General features: G+C 39.9%; 1 protein-coding gene across 1 annotated transcript in view; it reads right to left on the reverse strand.

Annotated features, from left to right (window-relative positions):
• Window positions 1-518: 518 nt before the first annotated feature.
• Window positions 519-24,790, reverse strand: part of LOC136872789 (hemolymph lipopolysaccharide-binding protein) — an 80,405-nt gene continuing 56,133 nt past the window's right edge. Inside the window, exons 6-7 of the mRNA XM_067146630.2 lie at window positions 9,209-9,436; window positions 519-833 (exon numbers count right to left, since the gene is read on the reverse strand). Coding sequence (XP_067002731.2) covers window positions 667-833; window positions 9,209-9,436 — 395 coding nt within the window. The 3' untranslated portion in view covers window positions 519-666. The remainder of the gene's footprint in view (window positions 834-9,208; window positions 9,437-24,790) is intronic.

Here is a 24,790-nt window from a genome sequence, read left to right on the forward strand (position 1 = left end):
TGAAGGTTACGAGGAAGACTAAGTAAGTAATATGTTTTATTTATCCTGGCAAAGAAATCTTTAACGTTAGTAAAGCTCTCGTGCACGTAAGGGGTCTACAAAAATTCGCTATCAAACGGAATTTGCTTGAACTATACGAATATTTATACCAGGTTAATGAATCCGTCTAGAAAAATTCAATCCAGCGCAACACCAAGCAGGTGAATATAACTGACATTTGGAGGTCAAGTAACAAGAAACAAATTCGCGTGTATTGACAAGTAGTTTTGTAGTAGTCTTAGCGTTCATTTTTAATTTAATGTGCTTATTAAACATTTTGTATTTTAAGTGCCTACAAAATTTGTACCATGAAATGGAATTGCATCAAGATTCACTGATGGATAAGACACCGGAAGTTCTCGTAACATAAGTACAGTTGTCTAGTGTGAAAATTTTCACATAAAGTATAGCATGCATTTCGTTTTTAAGACTTTTCAGAAAATAACAGTGTATAAAAAAACGCCACATTAAATACTGTATTTGATTTACCCGAATAACACGGAAACCTGTCCAAATCGGAAAAATGCTGGAGCCCGACCACATCCGTCTTGAACAGGTTTCACTGTAATATTTATTGAATACAGTTCCTTTATTACATTATTACACACTGTTCCATCTGTGAGCATTCTACAGTGTTTGTTCACAGATGACCTTTCTTGTATCATCACACGAATCATTACTCGTCCCCTTCTCGTTGAATGATTCATATGCATTAAATAACAAACAGTTATATTCTCCGGATTCTGGAAACCCGCGGAGCCAGCCGAAGAAGTCTGTGGAGTTCATCGTCTGACCTGTGAATTAAAATAAATTCTGTTAATAACCTCATAATTAGGGGTGGATTTTGACCTAAGTTCCATGTTATTGGTACATAAAGAAGTAAATATAACATGATCGAATGTCTAACCACAAATAACACAATAAAGTACAAAGAAGCTTTCATTTAGTGTTTCGTTAACAACACACTAGCACGTCAGTAAAATGTTTAATGTATTAGTTTTATTTTTACAATTTGCTTTACGTCGCACCGACAATGGGGCAATGGCGACAATGAATCGGAGTGGGAAGAAAGCGGCCGTGGCCTTAATTAAAGTACAGCCCCAGCATTTATCTGGTGTGAAAAGTGGAAACCACGGAAAACTACCTTCAGTTCTTCTGACATCGGGGTTGGAACCCACTATCTCCCGGATGTAAGGTCACAGCTGCGCACCCCTAACCACACGGCCAACTCGCTCAGTCAGGGGTAGTTTATGACTGTGTATTAACCAGGACTGAAGATTAAGCGGAGGACAACCAAATGCGTACAGTATAACAGAAACAACGCGTATTCAGTTTTTTAATATTTATATTGAAATGTTGCTTATACAATGTACTAACGTCCAAGATATTGCACAGTATTTATATTTTGCAACATTGGACATGTTAATGCCAAAATGGCTACGCTTAATTAATTCTTCTAGGAGAATACACACTAATTGTAATCTGTCACGTGCATCAACCCGAAGGATAAGTAATAAATCGTTCTATACTATAAACTGTTAATTTCCGCTCTTTGAGGAATCGCCGGAAGCAATGACAAATATGTCTCCATATGTATTTACGTTACCCTGGGTAATCAGCACCGCAGCCAGAATTTCAGTTTGTGGGGGTGTCCAAACTTCCAGAGATTTTACGTCATATGAAATACTTAGTAAGGAAATTAGTGTCCTTGGCTCCTAGTAAGAGTGGTGGATTCGTGCGAGTAGTATGCACTGGGTATGTTCTAGCACAATGGGTGCTTCGTCAGCATTATTCCACGCTTTTGGTTGGAAATTTGAGTTTTTGCTGAGTCAGCAGAAATATTTGGGGCAGGCAAGGTGGTTGATCCTAAGTCAATGACGTCAGGTCACAGACGTTATGACGTCACGATGACGTCTTTACCTAACTTGCAACCACGGACGCTAACCTAACCACATTGGATTAGGTTAGGGACCGAGATTTTTGTTTTTTGGAGGATGAAGAGGGTCCTCTCCTCCCTCCCTAGGACTACCACATAGCCCCTTAACAAAAATAGGGGAAGGGTGAGAGAGGGATTGCTCACTCTCTCTCCCAGAGGGCTAATTACCGGTCTTCGACCAAAAATATTGCCAGCGTCTTAGCCAGGCATTGCCGCCTTTGCTTGCGGGAAGACTGGCACCTAATCCCTCTGTGCTCCGACTTTTATTGCATTGTCGTGCGGGTGAGGATGTGGGTGGAGCATGGGCGAATGGTAGTGTACCTGAATGCTAACACATCTCTCTCGCGGCGTCTTTTTGAGTTACTATAAACGAATATTCCGCTAGCGACATAACAGTGCGCTCTCATGTCGACTTCCGTGAGTTACTGGAAACAAATGACTATCAGATCCCGCTAGAGTCATAATCGCGGCTGAGAAGAAACGCTGCCTAGGAGCTAGTTGCTAAAATGGGTAACAGATCGCGCACTAGCTTGTTAGCGCACGCAAACAAGATGACTAACACGCACTTTTGTAAGTGTTTTAATCACATGCATTCCCTGATGTTTTGTTATCCTGTTCATAGGAAAAGAGGGGCGTGGTTTGAATTGTAAACAGCTCTACCATTAATCTGTTATAGATGACCTAGACATCACTGAAGAAGCGAACTAGGGAAATGAGAAGTGAGGTCGTTTCCGTTGCTTTCCTCACTGAGCTAGACTACGTAATGTGTTACGTTTTTTGGCTTTGAAACTGAGCTATCACGCCCGCGAATTGCAAAACAGCTACCCTCATTTTCGATGGTACTCTTTTTTGTTCCATTTAATCCCCGGGCATTTGACAAACCAGACATGCCCAGTTATGGAACTTACGAACGCATCCGCCATCATGTCTTGTTACCATATGCTAGTGATGCTGTTAGACTAAAAATACAATTTTCATAACTTACCAAGGATGTAGGGGCTACAGAGTTTTGGCTTCTTTATGAAAAACGGTCCATCTTTAAAAAAAGTCACTAATAATGCACAAAATGAGTAACTAACGTTCAGTTCACAATCATGTCACAGTCTTACAAATTCTGCACCTTAAATACAGCACATCTCTCAAACACGGTACAACCCGACAATCGTGACCAAGCTGTGTTGTTGTTTCCAGGAGCCGAGGTACAAAACATTACACGAAGTTGTAAACTTGCAACTGTTTTTAGCCGTGGCCCCCGTTATCTTTGTGGTCACGTTTCGGCCCCCTACAGAGTAATCCCTTGTTAATTGGGCTTCTGGTGATCTCGTGACATTTGTCAACGCGTAGTTATATTCCCAATACTGAGCCTTCTAAATGGAAATACCCGCGCATCACAATCATAAGTGCTTTCCTTTTATTCAAGCTCCTTCAAGCAGTACAGACATGGACAATTATGTATGGCCCTACTGAGTCTTGATAGCAGATTCTTTATTAATTTAATTTAATATTTCTGCATTTATTAATTTGTTCATATCGCACGAAAGAAACACCTGATCGTCACTTAAGTTTCAGGAAAGCTTTTGGGGCGTTCGGCACCCCAGCCATCGCCATCCCCCCTTCTTCCGTCACCCCGGCCTCCTCGATACGCCAGTGTCGGGGTTCTTATTATTTCGAGTTGATTTGAACTCATTTCAATAACATCGTCTAATGTACTTGTATTCATCCTCCTTTCACTTTGTGTGGATAGATGGCATTGGTGTCCCATCTCGTGTCGGAGATAGTTTTCTTTACCTTGCTGGCCTTTTATTGTTCTTCAATTTAATATTTCACTAATCCAAAAAGAAAATGGGGGCGATAAATCGCCGGATTACTTTCCTGTGCCGTTCCGGGGTTTTGTTCCGTTTTAAAATTGAATAGTTGTACGGATCTCGCTGTTGATTTAAGGTCTGTTTTTCTTTGGACGCTGTAGTTCGCTTATATAACTTCTTTCTCTTACTACAGTGGCCTCTTTTGCCCTTCCTTTTGTGTTGTTACCATAGCTACTTTGTAACGTTGTTTGGACACTGTTCATTATTATTTTATCAACCATGGGTCTAACCTGACTTTTGGACGTGATGTTGCCTCGTTATCATTACTTAGTTATCTCTTGGTTTAGTACCTCGAGTACGTGCTATTTTGTATGGTTGAGTGTTCGTGTAATTATTTGATATGTGCCCTTATAGAGACATGTTTGATTCCCAGCGTCAGGAATGTTTTATGAGATCTGTCCAAAGTCCATTTTTTAGTAATTCTCTCTATGGCACGCTTGTATAAATAACCTGTTGGGTACTATCGTTGAAACCTATTGCTAGAGGCAGGGTTATATTTCTTGGAGGTTCTTGTGTTTAAGATATTAGGTACGGTAGTGCGTTGGTGACAGACGCTGTTTGTGCTAGACGTAATTGTTACTATTCCTGGAATATGTGACAACCGCATTTATTAAACGACGATGGGATGAGTTTAAAGCAATTGTTGAGGAATGTGAAAATAGGTTTGTACCTTTAAAGGTGGTAACAAATGGTGAAGATCCACTATATTATGACAGTAAAGTAAAGAGACTAAGAAGGAGGTGCAGGTTGGAAAGAAATAAAGTTAGAAATGGCTGTGGAAGTAAGGAGAAATTGGAGGAACTTATTAGGAATCTAGCAAAGAAATCAGGTAAGGATAACATGATGATAAGCATAATTGGCAGTCATACAAATTTTAGTGAAAAATGGAAGGGTATGCATAGGTATTTTAAGGCAGAAACAGGTTCCAAGAAGGACATTCCAGGAATAATTAATGAACAAGGGGAGTGTGTATGCGAGGATCTTCAAAAGGAAGAAGTATACAGTCAACAGTATGTAAAGAGTTTTGGTTACAAGGATAATTTCCAGATAGAGGAGGTGACTAATGCTAAAGAAGTATTAAAATTTACCTATGACAACAATGACATTTACAGTAATATCCAAAAGTTCAAAAGTAGAAAAGCAGCTGGAATTAATAAGGTTTCGGGGGATATACTAAAGACAATGAGTTGGAATTTATTACCACATCTAAAGTAATTATCTGATTATTGTTTGCATAAAGGCGGTATAGCAAATGAGTGGAGAGTTGCTATAATAGCCCCTGTGTATAAAGAAACGGTGATAGACATAAAGCAGAAAATTACACAGGCCATTCAGTTTGACATGTATTGCATGTAAGCATTGGGAAAGCATTCTTTCTGATTATATTACACATGTTTGCGAAATTAATATCTGGTTTGATAGAAGGCAGTTTGAGTTTAGGAAAGGTTATTCCACTGAAGCTCAACTTGTAGGATTCCAGCTAGATATAGCAGATATCCTGGATTCAGGAGGTCAAATGAACTGTATCGCGATTGACCTATCTAAGGCATTTGATAGGGTAGATCATGGGAGACTACTGGCAAAAATGAGTGCAATTGGACTAGACAAAAGAGTGACTGAATGGGTGGCTATGTTTGTAGAAAATAGAACTCAGAGATTTGAGTAGGCGAAGCTTTATCTGTTCCTGTACTAAATAGGAGTGGAATTCCTGAAGGCAGAATTATTGGACCTTTATGTTTTCTTATACATATTAATGATATGTGTAAAGAAGTGGAATCAGAGATAATGCTTTTTGTAGATGATGTTATTCTGTACTGAATAATAAATAAGTTACAAGATTATGAGCAATGAAAACTGACCTCGATCATGTTGTGAGATGGACAGGGGGCAATGGTTAAAGAGGCTTAAAAGTCAGGTCCTCTCAGTTTTAATTACTGCGTTGATGGAGTGAAAGTTACTTTTGGGGATCATTGTAAGTACCTAGATGGTAATATAAGGAAATATCTTCATTGGGGTAATCACATAAATATGATTGTAAATAAAGGGTATGATGATATTTAGGGGTTGTAGTAAAATTGTGAAGAGAGGGCATATAACTCTCTGTTAAGACCTCAACTAGAGTATGGTTCCAGTGTACGGGACCCTCACCAGTATTACATGATTCAAGAACCGGAAAAAGTCCAAAGAAAAGCAGCTCGATTAGTTCTGGGTGATTTCCGACAAAAGAGTAGCGTTACAAATATGTTGCAAAGTTTGGGCGGAGAAGACTTGAGAGAAAGGAGCCGAGCTGGTCGACTAAGTGGTATATTCCAAGCTGTTAGTGGAGAGATGGTGAGGAATGACATCAGTAGTCGAATAAGTCTGAGTGGTGCCTTTCAAGTGGGAAAGATCACAATAAGGATATAAAGTTGGAATTAGAGAGGACGAATAGGGACAAATATTCGTTTATAAGAAGGGGAGTTAGAGAGATTGGAATAACTTACCAAGGGAGATGTTCAATACATTTCCAATTTCTTTGTAAACATTAAAACAATAAAGGCTAGGAAAACAGCAAATAGGGAATCTGCAATCTGGGCGACTGTCCTAAATGCAGATCAGTAGTGATTGATTGGTGATATGGACGATGGCACTGACCTTTCATGAATGTGACCTCTGCTTGGTATTGGGAGGGTTTGTGACGGTTGGTTGCATAACGCTCATAACCAGCAAAAGCTCTTTTTTGTTCATTTCCTTTTCATCTTATGTATACATACGTTTGTTTATGAGTGTCTTTTTTCTGTCCATTTATTTTGACTTTCTCATTCCTAGCTATGGTAACACCTCATGTTTATCCTTGCCCTATCTGTGTTCAGGCGGCCCTCCATTTTGAATGTGGGCATTGCCATGATCGTTCCTTGTTCTGTTTGGATTTGGGGCTTTTTATTTCGTTAACTTTCCCTTCTGTTATTGATATTCGTTCTCGGGGAAAGTTAATTCTTGTAAGAATCGCTTTCATTCTAAGTGGACGTGTTTATGGGGTTCATCTTTATAATGTATTATACTTTTGGCATATATCACTTTCCTACAATAGGTGTGAGTCTGTCAGCCCAGAGGGAACATTAACGTCTTAAACGAGGTGTAGTTTACACGACTTGCATTTATATTGCTGCGAGATGTTGAATTCCACTCCACTGAGGAATTATATGTGTGTTTGAATGTACGTTCTCCACCCCTGCTTCTTCCATTTAAATAACCGGCAAGCGAATATCACCTTGAAAGTGTCACTTAATGGAAGTCTTCTCCCTGACAATGCCAACCCCAAATATCTTGGAGTTACTCTCGACCGAACGCTATCATACAGGAAACATCTAACCAACCTAGCAGCCAAATTAAGGTCACGCAACAACATCATTCACAAACTTGCTGGCTCCACATGGGGAGCCTCTGCATCTACTTTGCGTACTTCAGCTATGGCGCTGGTGCTTTCCACAGCTGAGTACTGTTCTTCCGTATGGATCAACAGCTCTCATGCTAAAAAGGTGGACACGGTCCTGAATGAAACAATGCGTGTCATAAGTGGCACAGTAAAATCTACTCCTCTTTTCTGGTTGCCAGTGCTCAGCCACATAGAACCTCCTAGAATTAGAAGATTGAACAACTTGTTTAGAGAATACAGCAAGATATTAACCAATCCTGATCTCCCCATCCATGAAGATGCTAACGTCAGATTCAGCCGCCTCAAATCAAGATCTCCTCCTATCCAAACAGCACAGGAACTTGTTAGAAGGGATTTCAATCCAAAAGCAGATTGGCAATAAGAGTGGTACAGCGTAGCTCCGACTCAATGGCGGGCATTGTTCAATTATAAGAATCTTCCAGCTGGCTTTGATTTACCCCGCAAGACATGGGTAGCCCTCAACAGAGTCCGTACTAACCACGGGAGATGTGGTTCAATGATGTTTAAATGGGGTATGAGATCTTCCCCAGCCTGTGACTGTGGGGCAGTTAAACAGACTATCGACCATATCGTCACCGAATGCATTGGAAGGGCATTCGCTGGATCTAGCCAGGACTTTGTGGTGGCTTCTGCTGAGGCCACACAATGGCTAGAGAATTTGGATCTAAATCTTTGAACCCTTTTGCTTGCATGATTGTTTTCAATGTTATGTGTATATCTTATAATTATGTATATAATGGTTTGTGCTTACTGTTCATTTATATTTAACCTTTGTATTGTTTTGTGTACGTTACCATACGCTAATAATAATAATAACCCCTTTTTTAATGCTCAAATATATGGCCTGCGTTTATCTTTTTATTATTGTTTTCAATAAACCTGATATTTTATGTATCCCTCCTTTAATTTGGTACCTTAGGCTTCCTTAGGTAGTTGTATCTTCGATGGTTATGAATTTCATGTTTTTGGTCCGTATTGAACAATATATAAGTAATAATAATAATAATAACTTAAATGTTTCCACCTTTTCAATACAATATATTCACAAATTTACAAAATTATACGGTACTAGTTTCGACCCATCTAGGGGTCATCATCAGCCGTAACATCTCATTTCACTTGTTATTCTTTAAAATAATATTGTCTTAGGATTTCGCCACAAATGATCTTTGCTCCAATACGGCTGATGATGACCCCTAGATGGGTCGAAACTAGTACCGTATAATTTTGTAAATTTGTGAATAAGTTGTATCTTCGACTTAGGAAACGTGAGATCAACTCCGAACTGTTCGTTCTGGTCGGGGATTCACGGAACAGTGCCCTGTTTTCGCATGCTACTGTTATGCGTGTATCTCTGTTGCGAATGTTTATGTGTGTTTCTTTCTGTAAGTTATTCTTTAGGAAGAGGGGGTGGTACTCAAACTCTCGTTCACTCCATCGCTGAAAGAGCAGCTTGGCGTCTATTAACCTCTCCATACCTTTCCTCTTAGATTTTTAACAGTGGTATTATTTTCCATGATAGCATCTAATTCAAGAAATTACTAAGTGAGTTCAACACCTAATTCTGATCACAGAGATTGTCAAATGCCCCGAGGAGAGGTGGAACTGAGGAGTGTGATTGTGATATAGAAGGTAGGTCACGGTAGCCTTCTGCACAGTGGTGGAAGTTTAAAGAGCACCGTTAACAGGAGATGATCTTCTTTACAGGTTAATGACTTTAGATAAAACAATTAACGAAAAATAAAAATTTCCTCCTGCTATTAATTAAAACGATAGAATACAGTGCCGTGTAAATTTTAAAACTTGGATACATGAGAAGTGCGCTGTTCGGGAAAAGAAGCGCGTCTTATGCGGTTTATCGCATTAAGGGGCGGCACGTATTACAGTAATTATAAATTGTTGTCATACGGAATTAACTGGTGTTAGACTTACCTAAGACATTCATCCAAGGTCCTGAAGAACTCTCCCGATGTACTCCGACCCACGGACAACATCTAGCCCACTGGTAGACAATGTCAATCTCTTCCTGGGTCTCCAGGACCACCATATGTGCGCCTTCCTTTCGGCAAGCCTCCACTCCATCTCTCCAGGTCATCTCTTTAGGAAGAATTTTGTAATATCCAAAACCGGGAAAGTGATGGTAGCCCGGTAGTGGTACAACTGATGATGAAAAGGGAGAATACATCAAAGGTCATGAATGATAAAGAGTCCGATTGCAATTATATGGTAATTTTTAGGTACCTTTTTCTCTATGTTTCTGCGTTACAATTCACTTAGAAAAAGATTACCTTCATCTGTTAGAGAAACATTTACCAAATATTATCCATTCAGTTACGTCGTATTCAATATACATCTTAAAGACATAATATCATCATCAGTTACTGAATGCTGATTGTGAAACATCGAGGAATACATATTGATATGACAAAATATCAGTAACAGATGACAATTTGTATACTAAATGTGACGTCAGAAACTGTAGGAAATTGAACATTAAATAGCGAATTAGAAACATCTGTTTTATACCTTCCTAGATCGTGAGTAAAGAGGGAAAATTATGTTGATAAGGGATGATGCGTCCATTTTCATAGCAATACTATGTTTACAATCCAATGTAAGTATTTTGCTTAAAATAAATATCAAGGATGTCTATGGAAGTTTTATTGAGGCATTGAAAAGTAGAAAGAGCTATGCGCCATCATTTCAAAACTCCCCAATTAATAGTGAAAAGATCTAATGGTATGTACCAAACTTGTAGCAGGTGATATTAGAACGCTTTAAAATCTAGGCAAAAGGGTGGTACGTACTGCTTAAGGTGGATCTGCAGTGTGTTTCTCAAATACATAGGCTCACATGCACCAGCGTGTTTCACTACACTCTACTCAGAAACATTAATTTTAGCATCCACTTTCAAGACACTTCAGATGCAGTAATGTACTGCAACATGAAGCAATACGTCGAGACAACCATCTAGTTTCATGCTGACTGCGTGCACCTAACGAGAACCCCATCGCAACAAAGAAGAAACTGGAGAGGTGGATACACAACTACAGTGGACAACAGAAGGGCCGTATGATGTTATTTCTAAACTTACATCAGTTTCCAGTGGGTTTATTTCACATTATTGAAGAGAAATTCCTGGTAGTAAGCATTTGGTTTGCTTCTGCGATCAAGACTCTCATTGAACGATTTGCGAAGACTTCAACAGAGAATTAAGTTTGGAACTAAGTTGGTAGCTGCCATTTAAGATTCGACACCATCTAGACCATTTAATATCCTGAAAATTGGATGAAAATTGTTAGCATTACTGAAACAACATAGCTGTCAAAAAATTTATTCCCTGAAAGTCTGGAATGCTACATCGTTGGTGGTTGAACACCAGATGATGTGAAATTCAAAGAAAATTTCAATGAAACATGTGATTGCAGAGAATAACATGTTGTGAAACCAGGGATCGTAAAGGATATATGGAAATCCTACCTCTTCCTGCAATTGTTGAGCAAGAGGAGTGCAATTAAGGAAGATCACCTATACATTTTCCTAAATTTGCATTTTAAATTGAATACAGTGGTGCTCACTTGTTGACATATTTCATGCTTTAAATATGTGATTTTATTTTGGCTTAGATTTCTTTCCAATCAACATCTATTTAGTCTCTATTTATTCCTACAAATACTCATTTTCTTATCGTATGAATGTACTCTGCTTGGCGTAGGTAGGTGGTCATTTCGTATCTTATTTGTGCTTCTGTTGTCAGAAACCTCATATCGGTGGGAATTAAATTATTTGATTTGGCAGGTAGTTAATAAAATATGATATTCACTACTTGATTTGAGAACTCATTATCCTAAAAGTTCCTTTATAACGATAATTCCCTCTACAGTGTTACTTTCCTCACGATACCGTTGTATCGATATGTCACTCTATAGCCTGAGGAGCTGCAAGTGATCGTAGAAGAGAATCGTAGGCGAGGTCGTAAAAGATTATCCTGGACGAAGAACCTTCAACAGCGATTTGATATGCACGATAGCTACGGTAACTGTAATACAGAAAAACATACACCACGATGGCCACCCAAATTCTGTGAGTAGCCGGCGCTGTAAGAAATATTGCAACAGAGCTTTCGTTCAGAACCCCTACCAGATAATAAGGTGCTATTTTTTCAGGATAGCCCCATCATTCAGCTTTAGTAATGTCTTCATTCACTGCTTACACTCACTCCCCCTGTGGGTGGGGGCGGTAGAATAACACCCACGGTATTCCCTGCCTGTCGTAAGAGGCGACTAAAAGGGGCTCTGAACTTTGGAGCGTGGGTTGGCGACCACGGGGCCCTCAGCTGAGCCCTGGCATTGCTTCCACTTACTTGTGCCAGGCTCAAAACCTTCATCTATCCTCTCCGACCTCCCTTGGTCAACTCTTGTTCTTTTCCGACCCCGACGCTATTAGCTTTGCGAGGGCTAGGGAGTCTTCCATTTTCACGCCCTTCGTGGCCGTTGTCTTCCTTTGGCCGATACCTTAATTTTTCGAAGTGTGGGATCCCTTCCATTTTTTCCCTCTGATTGGTGTTATATAGAGGATGGTTGCCTAGTTGTACTTCCTCTTAAAACAATAATCACCACCACCACCACCATCACCACCGCTTACACTCACTAGGGTACACGCTTTACCTGTCAGATCATCTGTTCAATATTATCATCATTGTGTGGAAACTGATGTTGGATATCGGATAATTATCGTCTAAGGTTCGTGTACCCGGAGGTACCCCCCAACGCCACGCATTTAAATCTCGCGCCTAAAAGAACTCCTCTATTGGCAAAACAGCGAAACTGAAACTATACCTACTTAGAAATTTACTCAGAAGTTGTCACCACTAAAATATGATATAATTTTGTTATTGTGAAGTTTCCTGAACTGACTGTATTTCTGCTTGTTTTGTTTGCCATTCAGCAAGAAGTTTGGACATTCTTCCACAGATGTCACTACTAAAAACTATGATCATGCACCCTGGAGCGAAGTGAAAGAACTTTTGATTTAAAGAAGTTTTGTATTCATAAGTTATTTTTACTGACTGGTGTTCATTTATTATTGGGTTGGCAATATTTATCTCTTCTTTCCGCCAGTTTTGAATCCAACCAATCAATAAATTCTGTAATTAATTTTCCGCCTATCATAGGCTTCTTCTCCGATTCTGTGTGTCACTTGCGCACTCAACCAATAAAATTCTGTGGGTGTGTCTTGATTATTCATGAATGATCTCGAATCTTCCCTGAGGGTTTATAAACTGCGGCTTTTCACGTCTATTGGCCAATTGATCGTCATCTTACTAGTGTGTCTGTCAAAGCCGGAGACGGGCGGCCTCTTTCATCAGGCAGTAGTACATCGACAAGGTAATGGCCACATAACATATATATTTCTGCTAGCTCCGCAGTTTAACCTGAGGGAAAGGTCCGAATCATTAACTATGTAGCCTAGTTTTTCTAAAAATGTAACTTTCTGCCGGCTAATGTAATAACTTCATAAAAACTTTAACTGTAAATCGGGGATAGAGAGTGATGTACACTCTCGAGCTCCCCTTCATCTTGGTTTGAGGTGCCACGTTTTTGTAACCTTTCGTTTCTGCAATGTATTAAAGTTATTTCCATCCGTGCAACCTCAGTAGTTTGGGAATAGCCCCTGTTTAGTCAGCCAAGTGCCCTATAGGTCGTAAATTTCCATCCATGCAACCTCAGTAGTTTGGGAATAGCCCCTGTTTAGTCAGCCAAGTGCCCTATAGGTCGTAAATTTGTTTTTGGAGCTCAGTGTTCGACTCCATTCAAATTGTACTCGGGCCGTTTATTTAACCTCGTCTTTTTCACTAAGGCCCTGTAGGTTGGGCACTAGATACCTCTGTGTAATAAGATTTCTAAATAGTGCCTTGTAAGGCCAGCGATTATTAGAGTTTCATGCTATGTTGCCTTGAGTAGGCTTGGAAAACTGAGAGCACGTTAGCTCTTTTTCAAGTGTTGTAAAAGTGCCTCCGGGAGGCTTGATATTGTAATTTAGGGAGCACTTGCTCCATGGTATTAGGGGATTTCTGCCCTTGTGAAAATTTGTGGTCTTTGTAAATTTGAGTAATAATAATAATAACTTAAATGTTTCCACCTTTTCAATACAATATATTCACAAAATTACAAAATTATACGGTACTAGTTTCGACCCATCTAGGGGTCATCATCAGCCGTATTGGAGCAAAGATCATTTGTGGCGAAATCCTAAGACAATATTATTTTAAAGAAAAACAAGTGAAATGAGATGTTATGGTAATAGTTAATAATACAAGGAATATACATAATAAGAGGTTTTTAACAAAGAATAAAGTATAAATGGGGTGTTGTAAAAATTATAATCATGGAAATCAGTAAGTTCTTGTATTGAAATGAAATATGGCTTAGGAAGAGGGCTTAAGGTGGGGCTGAAGGGTGCGGGAGAAAGTGTAATTGTCTTGGAAAAGTACCTTTGATTAAATTTAGGATTGAGTTTAGGTTGGCTGCATTATTGTTTCTGAGGAAAGTGATAAATAGATCGAAGAGTATGTTGGGTTTCTCTGAGATTTCATTGAGATTGTGACTGGCATTAAAGTATTGGTCTAGGTGTATGTAGTAATTTTCCATTATGTTCAGTAAAGGGCCCACGATCTGTTTTTACCACGAATCTTGTGTTTCCTAGACTTGTGTAAGGATTACTACTTGTACCTGTAAAATTGTTAAGTTCAATATTTTTGAAAATATAACCTTAATTTTAAGTTTTAAATTCATTCTTGACATTGTAGTTAGACCCACTCATCCCGGCATCTTCTTTCACCTCTGCGATCCACGAAAATCCTCGGAACAAGTGATAGCAGAGCGTGGTTGAATGGGTCTCAATTAAGCCCCTTTTGACGGCTAATCATAGTTCCGTTTCGAACTCTAAGAATTTTCTCAGTCGCTGGAATTTTTTTCTGTTTTCTAAATTTTAAATTTCTTTCATCATGTCTGGCCCCCGGGAAGTCCTCCATCCCGGCTACTTGCGCATCACTGATAACACTACTGAGCTAGCGGCAGTAATAAGTTTTTTGAAGTGAGTTCTCCATCTCCCAAACAACTTAAAAGAGTGCAGGCAAAATTGTTTCATTTTTGCAATAGAGTTAGCGAATTGTCTCTTAAGTTAAAAGAAGGAGGCGCGTAATTTAGTTGATCATCTATCAAAAATGTCAAATAAAGTCAGTCAATTGTTGTCTGGGACAGCTGCTCCCAAAACCGACGAAGCCACGGTGATAAATACGGGGAGTGAGGAATATCCATCCAAAACTGTAGAAAGCAGAAAATCCGTGGCAACTCAACAAACTTCTGCCCCATTAGAAAAAGAGTCGGATCGGCGTACCTCAGTTCCTCCGTTCTTTTTTAATAATGCTGTGTCTGAAGCTTATCAACTCCCTAGGCCGTCACCAATTTCGCCATCTTGTTTTAGTACTCTGCTGTACCCTGTAGCGTTGTTGCTTAGGGGAATTTGAACATTTTCAGTAAATTCCACTAACGATGTCATATCTTTTTTAAGGTTTTTAGTTGAATTTCAAGATCACGCTCTAGTGTTTTCCCTTTCCCACTCTCAAATTCTTCAAATTATGTACTCATATTCCGTAGGGGTCCTATCGGACAAGATATTTAAGGCTATAGCGTATAAATCATCTATAGAGGAGTTCCATGCTCACCTTTTGGCAAATTTCATTCCGGCTAGGGCAATGTTCTCTCTAATACAGAAGTTATATTTTCGCGTACAACGTCTGGACGAAAATCGGGCTGATTACATTCAAGATATCAAATTTTATACCCGAGTGTTCGCCCTGCAATTTTCGGAAGACCAGATAGTGCAAACTATCGTTGAAGGGATCTCACCACCTTATAGATCTTATTTATGTTTTGAGTCTCGTCCCCAAATCTTGGCAGAATTAGAGGCTATGGCTGTCTCAGCCAAAGGAGTGCAGTATGCCGACGCCTTGCGAGTCGCTAAGGAGCCCCCCCCCGTCTTCGAGTACCTTTCGGCCTCAACCTCGCCGAACTTTCACCACCCGCAAATGCTATGCTTGTCGCTCGGCAGATCATCTCCGTAACAAGTGCCCTTTGATTGAATCTAGAGGGACAAAGCATGGGGAGGGGCATCACAAGGACGTTTTTTTTTTTTGCTAGGGGCTTTACGTCGCGCCGACACAGATAGGTCTTATGGCGACGATGGGATAGGAAAGGCCTAGGAGTTGGGAGGAAGCGGCCGTGGCCTTAATTAAGGTACAGCCCCAGCATTTGCCTGGTGTGAAAATGGGAAACCACGGAAAACCATTTTCAGGGCTGCCGATAGTGGGATTCGAACCTACTATCTCCCGGATGCAAGCTCACAGCCGCGCGCCTCTACGCCAAGGACGTTTTAAATGTGGCTCGTTTTCTCATATCGCCAAGAATTGCCCTAACGCCAATAGCACCCCCTTCTGTTCAACTTCTGGTGCAACCTCCGCGAAATCTAATAATAGGAAATGACTAGTGTCATCAGCTGAGTCGGCGTGTTCATTTAAACCCAGTGGATCAAGGTTCTTCTAATTTATCATTTGAAGGTCCTAAAGAATGCCCTAGGATTGCAGCGGACTCCCCCGCACGGGTACCTTTTTTCAAAATTGAGTTGAACAATGAACCGGTCATGGCTCTATTAGACTCAGGGAGTGTTTGTTCCATTACATCGGCTGAATGGTATTCGAAATTAAGGAACATTTTTAAGTTTCCTCACAATTTTTCTTCTTCTGTTTAATGTGTTTCGGCTAACTCATCTCCCTTAGAAATTTTAGGTTTCATCTTTGCTAAAATTGGGATTTCTAAGTTCGCCTGGAAAGTAAAATTGTTTGTGGCTAAGCACTTGTCTTCCCCCATAATATTAGGAGCAGACTTCATGTCTCCTACTTGTCTAGTGCTAGATATTCAGAGGACGTCGTGTACCTTCAAATTTGCAAAATTTTGTAAAATTCCTTTGCTCAAGTGTAATTCTGTGTCATGTTCATCTGTTTCGCTTACCCAGGTTGAGATGTTGTTAGACCTTAGATATCTACCTGAGGAGCAGGCTGATAGTATTCGTAAGTTGTGTCAGTCATTTCCGGATGTATTTACCGATACTCTTGATGTTACTGACCTTATCGAATACAAGATTGAGGTTACTGATTCGATCCCATTTAGGTTTCCACCTTATAGGCTCTCTCCACCTAAAATGAAGGCTCTAAAAGAGATCATCGATCAGATGTTAAAGGACGTCACTATCGACCATTTAAGTTCGCGTATTCATCGTCCATCTTCCTGATTCCGAAACCCCAAGGTGGCTTCAGGCCTGTGATTGACTGCAGGGCTTTAAATCGGAAGGTGGTGTTACAATCTGTGCCTCTTCCCGACCTTCATTCTTGTTTTTCATGGTTTCGGAAAGCTAAGTTCTTCACCATCTTAGACCGTAATCAGGCGTACAATCAGATCACTCTACCCGAATAATCAAAACATCTAATAGGTTTTGCCACGGATTGGAACTTGTATGAGTACAACCGCGTGCCTTCCGGGCTCCCCACGGGGGCAGCTGTGCTCACGAGACTGCTAGATAGGGTCTGCTCCGACATCAAATTTGAATTCTTTTACCACTATCTTGATGAAGTCGTCGTATTTTCCGAGACCTTTGAAGAACACCTTCATCATCTAAAAGAGGTCCTTAATCGCCTTCGTAAGGCAGGATTGACTGTGAAGTTATCTAATGTAGCTTTTGCTAAACCTTCCATGTCATTCCTAGGGCATATTGTGTCACCCGATGTTGTTTCTATCAATCATTCCAGAACACAGCCCATCCGTGCTTTCAAACCTCCTAAGGACATCAAAGGTATTGCCAGGTTCATCGGCATGGTAAATTTCTTCAGGAAATTTATTCCTAACTTCGCTAACAGAGCGGCGCCCTTGAACTTACTTTGTAGGAAAGGCGTCAAATTTGAGTGGGGGCTGTCTCAACAAGCCGCTTTTGAAGACCTGAAATTAGCTCTTTGCAACGCCCCTGTCCTTGTGATGCCTGATTTCTCGAAGAAATTCATCGTTCAAACAGGCGCCTCGTTGTCAGCGGTGGCTGCGGTGCTTCTTCAAGAAGCTGAACTCGGAAGGCGACCTATCACCAATGAATCTAGGACATTATCGGCTCAAGAAGCCAAATATTCTCTCTATGAACTTGAGAGTTTGGCAGTCTTATTTGCATTAGAGAAGTTCCGCCTCTATCTGGAACATGTCAAGTTCGGCCTGGAAACAGATAACCAAGCCTTAAGTTTGGTCTTAGCTATGCCGCGTCGTACTGGTCGTATAGCCCGTGGGCCATCACGATTTCTGCCTTCCAATTTGATGTTAGACATCTCGGATTATCTGAAAATGCTGTTGGGGATGGACTAAGCAGGCATGTTTGCTCATGATGTGGAGACCGCCGAACAGGATGATAGTTCTTCTCTTCCCACGCCCATACCCTCGGGCATTAATGCCATTTTAACTGATGCCCCCATGTTGTTCAGGGAAATTGGAAAATATCAACGTGAAGATCCTGTGCTGGCCCCTATCATTGAAACCCTTTCTTCTGGGGAACATGTCGTCCCTTATGTGTTGAGGAACGGGGTTTTGTGTTGCCCGTCGAGGCATGATCAAAAGATGAAAGTAGTGGTTCCAGCCGTGCTTGTACCTATGATCTTCATGTACTACCATGAGACTTCATTAGGGGGGCATTTAGGCATCTTCAAAACTCGATAAAAGATCCGAGAGATGTTTATTTGGAAAGGTATGGACGGTTAAATTCGTGAATTGGTAAAAGCTTGTAAATCTTGCTTGCTTAGTAAGCCCACCTTGTCCACTAAACTAGGTCTACTATCTTCTCATCATGCGTCCCACCCCATGGAGCGCCTGTATATAGACTACGTCGGACCCTTCCCCCAATCAAAGGGGAGCGCCAACAAATTCACTCTGGTGTGCGTAGATGGTTTCACAAGATTTTCCTGGTTTTTTCCGACTAAGTTGGCTACTGCTCAGTCCACCATTTCTTGTTTAAATACCATCTTTGCTTCTTTTGATCGTTGTGAATATATAATTTCTGATAATGCTAAAGCTTTTACCTCCAACCTCTTCCGTAAATTCTGTTTTGATCTGTCCATTTCACATGTAACTACATCGGCGTATTATCCTCAACCATCTCTGGCTGAGCGGTTCACTCGTAATCTTAGATCAGCTCTCATTGCATTTCATCATGAAGATCATTCCAGGCGGGATACGTCCCTGCATTGGTTGGCCTGTGCTTTGAATTCGGAAGTTCATGAGTGCCATAAGTTCACTCCTGCTTCTCTGATGTTTAAATTTGTGCCTAACACGCAGCTCTATAAACTTCGGTCACTTAATGATATTCTACCAGAGGCAATAGATCCCGATAATATTAGGCATCTATGGAAGAAAGCTAAGTACAACCTGAAAGCTTCTCATGAAAAGGTTAGGGAAAGATATGATCGTGGACGGAGGCCCACCAATTTAAAAGTCGGAGATCAAGTCATGGTTAGGAATTTTGTTCCCGCGGGCAAGCTTGCCCCCAGATTTCATGGGCCGTGCATCATATTGGATTTTCTGACTCCCGTTACATTATTAGTGAGCAATCCAGCCACGGAGAGGATCTCCAGAGTTCACCTATCTCAGGTTAAACCTGAGTAATATCGTTGTTAACTTAGCCATCAACGTTTAACAGGAATTTGAAGGTAATATGTTTTTGGAGGCCTTCTGCCCCAAAATATTTTATTTTGTTGTATATATATTTATATATTGTGCCCATTGCATCTCGTAGACATTTACAAAATGGCGCCGAAGGAAGGTATGGCCCACTCAATTTAAAAGAATATGCAATGAATATATGATACGATGTATAACAGAAGGCCATGCGTACCTGGGAACGGACATATGCCAAAGGCGGTGCGGAACAGCGAAAAGTCAGGTAGATAGTTTTGAAGAAAAAAATAGAACAGAAGAGATTGTTTAAAAACTTACTTAAAAAATTGAATCGTGGGAGTGAAGACGTGACCTGTGATCGTGCAACATATTTGACGAAATTATAACAGATTTGGAGAAATTCCTGAAGAAAGGCTATTTTTGTTGAAAAGCAAACAGCATAATCAACCTAGAGTGAAACCATAATTAGCTAAAATATTATAGTTAAGCGAGATACGATTAAATACGCTCAGCGGAATCCCGAGAGCAAGCTTATCATATCCGCAGGAAGGGACCATACGAACTGCGCTAGAGAAATATAAACGAAAAGCTGGAAGAAGAATAACTCTAAACATTATCAAGAAACTTCCCCGAGATAGCTGATATATATAATACGTAATTTTGAAGAGATAGGAGATTATAACCCAAAGGAAGAATAAGAACAGTAACTGAGAAAAATATTAGTCTCAGATGAATTTGATTATAACAATGTTCTTCTCGGGAATATGTTTTGTTACCAGCAGAACCAACAAGATGAAGAACTGCTAAACGTGTAAGATGGACCAACCTGGAGAGAGGTATCGCCTAACCAGATGACCAGCCCGTGATGAGAAAGGCATCATCCAGCCAGATGACCAGGCCGTGATGAGAGAGGAATACTACCCACCAGAATTCGGTTCAGAACGGCAGGAGGAGTGATGGTCAACCCCAGATCCAGACCGCAGAGCTAACCATACGACGGACAAAGATGAACAACTGACACCGGAGTAACAACGAACGAGCTAAGTCTTTACATTTAGTAGCATAATTCTTGATTTATATATATTTCTAATTTGGCATGTGCTTTGAAATTGGTGACACAAACCATCTAATTAAGTGTGCAAGTGATAATATGCAGTGAAGTGTGAGATATTTAAGTCTTTAATGCTATAATAAGGCAGTATAGAACTATATTTGTATTTACTTTGCGAACACATTACCGCATTTTGGTAAGATAAATCTGTGAGGTAGTTGAGAATATGATTGAAGTGTCTTGACATAACAGCTGATTGCTAAGAGTTAACATATTATGTTGTGGAATTTCGATAAATCTCGCATTGAACATACTCATGGATTACGTCACGGATGGACCGCGAGTCAGAAGTGGATGAGTATAATTATGTACTCCTTGTACAGCGATACTGTAATATTGAAAACTCATTTTGGGTTATGCATCATAACTTTATTGAGAAGTGTTTTGTGTGAAATGCAATTGTGACATATTTATCAAAGCGATATATGTGTAATCGCGACGTTTTCGTACCGAGGGTTATGTTAATTAAGGTGTGATATTGAATAGTTGAGATGATATTTCTGAATCGTAAGACGGCGAAATAAGAGGATATATTATGATTTACGGTAAATGCTAGGAATAAATGTGTTGAAGGGAATAATATATCACACTTAAAAGGTAAGGATCTTATGAAACGATGCATATACGTAATAGGAAGTTCATCGCGGGAATGACCAAAACCAAGATATGAATATTATATATTGACTTTTAATTGAGATTTAGATGAATTGTTATGTTAATAATAGATGTTGTGTTGGAAGCATGAGAGTTCTATGACATATTCTCGAACTGTATTTACGCCATATGGAAGACATGATATATATATGTACGCGGTAGTGTAATCTCAAAGCATAAATGAGTGATATTCATCTTTACACTGCATAAATGAGCCAAGTAACTTGCACAGCAGGGTAATGATTGGTAAATGAAGAATTGAAAGCATACTGAGCCTTGAATATATAAAACAAGAATTATGTGGATATATATAGGTAGTTTATTTATTCTAGAACAGTGTTTATTTGAATTTGCATTTTATAAGAGGTTAATATATAGGGAAATGATAGACTAGGAGCCGGATTTAGCAGGCATTAGGGATGTAAAGACTTAGAACGTGAGTCGTTACTAAATAATATCCAAGAAGAAACCCGAATTAACTGAGTTCAGATTTCATTCATTTTTATTCAAATTTCATTCATTTATTTCAACTTTTATTTATTTAACCTGTTCAGAATGGTGATATAGGCCTATAGGTGATTAAAAGGTTTTGAGACGTCATTACAATATGAACTGCAATTAGAAAAGGTGTTTCCATTAACACTTTGGATGTCCCAGGATTAATTATGGACAATAATGTTTATATTTTGATTTCATTTCGGAAACGGTTCAAAATAAGTTAACATTATATTTTATTTTCTATTCTATAAGCCAGCGCTGACTTAGAAATATTTATTGTATATAGTGATGAAGATAATACAATCATACATTTAATTACAATCCCTAGGGCAATCTCCTTATTAAATAAAATGTGGAATATTATTTTATATAATTTATGAGTGTTGATTTTTTCATCTTACTCACTCCTTTAGCTAGTTTGTAAGATAAGTAATTAATTTATTGCGTGGGTGTTTGAATGCAATTTATGATGGAATGACAACGTTAGTACTTGATATAGGCGAACTATTGCATACTATTACGTCTTCAGGTGAACTAGTCTCTTCATGAATTCACGTAAAGCGAAACTAAGTGCAAAATTTGCAGATTATTCATATGCAATGGTATACCCTGAGAATAAACTGAGCTGCTGGGAGTTATTTTGCAAGCCGTTGCGACAGCGGGTGCAATATATATAAACTGTATGTACGATCTTCCCCTCTGGTTTTCCTGCTGTCCATTCCTGAGTGGCCATTACCAAGCCCCCCGTCTCCTGCATATCCACTATCCACACCATTGGCAGACAAACATCTTCCACGCCGCCCGCCCCTCAGCATCGCCAATAAAGATCGTACTCCCATGTCCCCAACAAAACTTTTCTGTCGCCGAGATCTTACTGTTTCAGTGACCCATCAGCTGGCTGCCGCCGTGTTTTAACATCTTGTGAGGGACACAAGGGAGTAGAAAGGGCCCTCTTCGCTCCAGGAAGGCCCCCTTCTGAACGGCGCGCCGGAGTGCATCTTCCCGGCAAAGCCTGAAGTGCGGTGCCTCTACCGCCAACTCATCTGGGGACTGTATATATACTTCTAATCTGCGGCAACCATCACCACGACTACCCCTCTCATAATAGCAGGAGAGGTGTGCCTGAGGGTACTTCAGGGGTCCGGGCGACCTCAACTGGATATCGGCAGGGGCGGCAGGACTTGCCGTCAAAAATGTTCACATGTATTTAACCTTCTTTGACTACAAAGACACTCTAAAGCTGGAGTTGAACAAGTTTATACCTATCAACAAAACAAAAACTTGGTCATTTTCTTCAAATGGAAATGTATATTTTTCCAAAATTCTTCCGTGTCACCCCAAGGAAGGACATTTGGGGGGAGGGAGTTCTGTACCGGGAGGTACACACCCCAACGCCACGCATTTAAATCTAGTGCCTAAAAGCACTCCTCTATTGGCAAAACAGCGCAACTGAAACTGTACTTACTTAGACATTTACTCAGAAGATGTCACCACTAAAATATGATATAATTTTTTATTGTGAAGTTTTCTGAACTGACTGTATTTCTGCTTGTTTTGTTTGCCACTCAGCAAGAAGTTTGGACATTCTTCCACAGATGTCACTACTAAAAACTATGATCATGCACACTGGTGCGAAGTGAAAGAACTTTTGATTTAAAGAAGTTTTGTATTCATAAGTTTTTTACTGATTGATGTTAATTTATTTTTGGGTTGGCAATATTTATCTTTTCTTTCCGCCAGTTTTGAATCCAACCAATCAATAAATTCTGTCATTAATTTTCCACCAATCACAGGTTTCTTCTCCGATTCTGTGTGTCACTTTTGCACTCAACCAATAAAATTCTGTGGGTGTGTCTTGATTATTCATGACTGATCTCGAACCTTCTCTGAGGGTTTGTAAACTGCGGCTTTTCACGTCTCTTGGCCAATTGATCGTCATCTTACTAGTGTGTCTGTCCAAGCAGGAGGCGGGCGGCCTCTTTCATCAGGCAGCAGTACATCGACCACATAACAACTTTATTTCTTGCTAGCCTCCGCAGTTTAACCTGAGGGAAAGGTCCGAATCATTAACTATGTGACCTGGGTTTTCTAAAAATGTAACTTTCTGCCGGCTAATGTAATAACTTCATAAAAACTTTAACTGTAAATCGGGGATAGAGAGTGATGTACCCTCTCGAGCTCCCTTTCATCTTGGTTTGAGGTGCCACGTTTTTGTAACCTTTCGTTTCTGCAATGTATTAAAGTTATTTCCATCCGTGCATCCTCAGTAGTTTGGGAATAGCCCCTGTTTCGTCGGCCAAGCGCCCTATAAGTCTTAAATTTGTTTTTGGAGCTCAGTCTTCGACTCCATTCAAATTGTACTCGGGCCGTTTATTTAACCTCGTCTTTTTCACTAAGGCCCTGTAGGTTGGACACTAGATACCTCTGTGTAATAAGATTTCTAAATAGTGCCTCGTAAGGCCACCGATTATTAGAGTTTCATGCTATGTCGCCTTGGAATACTGAGAGCACGTTAGCTCATTTTCAAGTGTTGTAAAAGTGCCTCTGAGAGGCTTGATATTGTAATTTAGGGAGCACTTGCTCCATGTATTAGGGGATTTCTGCCCTCGTGAAAATTTGTGCTCTTTTGTAAATTTGAGCTAGGAGCTGAGGAAAAGTAAAGTGAGGGCTTGAAGCCCATGATCTGTTTATACCACCAATCTTGTGTTTCCTATTGTTTAAGGATTGCCACTTGTACCTGTGAAAAATGTTATGTTTTAAGTTTTTTGATCATATAACCTTCAGTTTAAGTTTTAAATTCATTCTTGACATTGTAGTTAGACCAATTCATCCCGGCACCTTCTTTCACCTCCGCGATTCACGAAAATCCACGGAACAGTGTGAATTACCTTAGTAAAGATCGAACAGAAACGACGACATTTACAGCATTAAGGAAAAATCCAGGCGTATACAGAATTAGCGAAAAATTATAGCGACAACTCACCTCGTTTTATAACTATATTACTCTTTTGGAGCACAAATAACCAGGTTTTCCACATATTCCTAGTGCCTCTCCGTAGTAAAGGAAAGGTGAATGTTGCTCCTCTACGCTTCTTCGATGTGAATTTATGGCAGTAGAATTAATACACTTCCTAATGAAAACATAGTAAATACATTATATAGATTTTTCGAAACCTAACAATGAGGTTCAATTGTCAGTGCAGATGATTTAGACACTGTTGTTTAGGACGTTTCATTTCATAATAGTTTTAGATAGCATTAGAAAATTTCCTTCACCAGAAGTAAGTACCAATTATTTAGTTATTGCTTACAGTCCTTTGGTTGAGATTAACAAGGGACGTTTTCAAGTTCCCTATGTTAGCGAAGTTGGGAGGTGTTAATGATTCCGAAGTGTCACTGCGTAGCCAATATCTGGATGATATAACTTAGCTATGATATTAAATTCTCTTAACCTAAGCTGAACTGTACTCCCAGTTTGACTACTTGTTTCTA

The sequence above is a fragment of the Anabrus simplex genome, chromosome 4, assembly GCF_040414725.1.
Source record: "Anabrus simplex isolate iqAnaSimp1 chromosome 4, ASM4041472v1, whole genome shotgun sequence".
Lineage (NCBI taxonomy): Eukaryota > Metazoa > Arthropoda > Insecta > Orthoptera > Tettigoniidae > Anabrus > Anabrus simplex.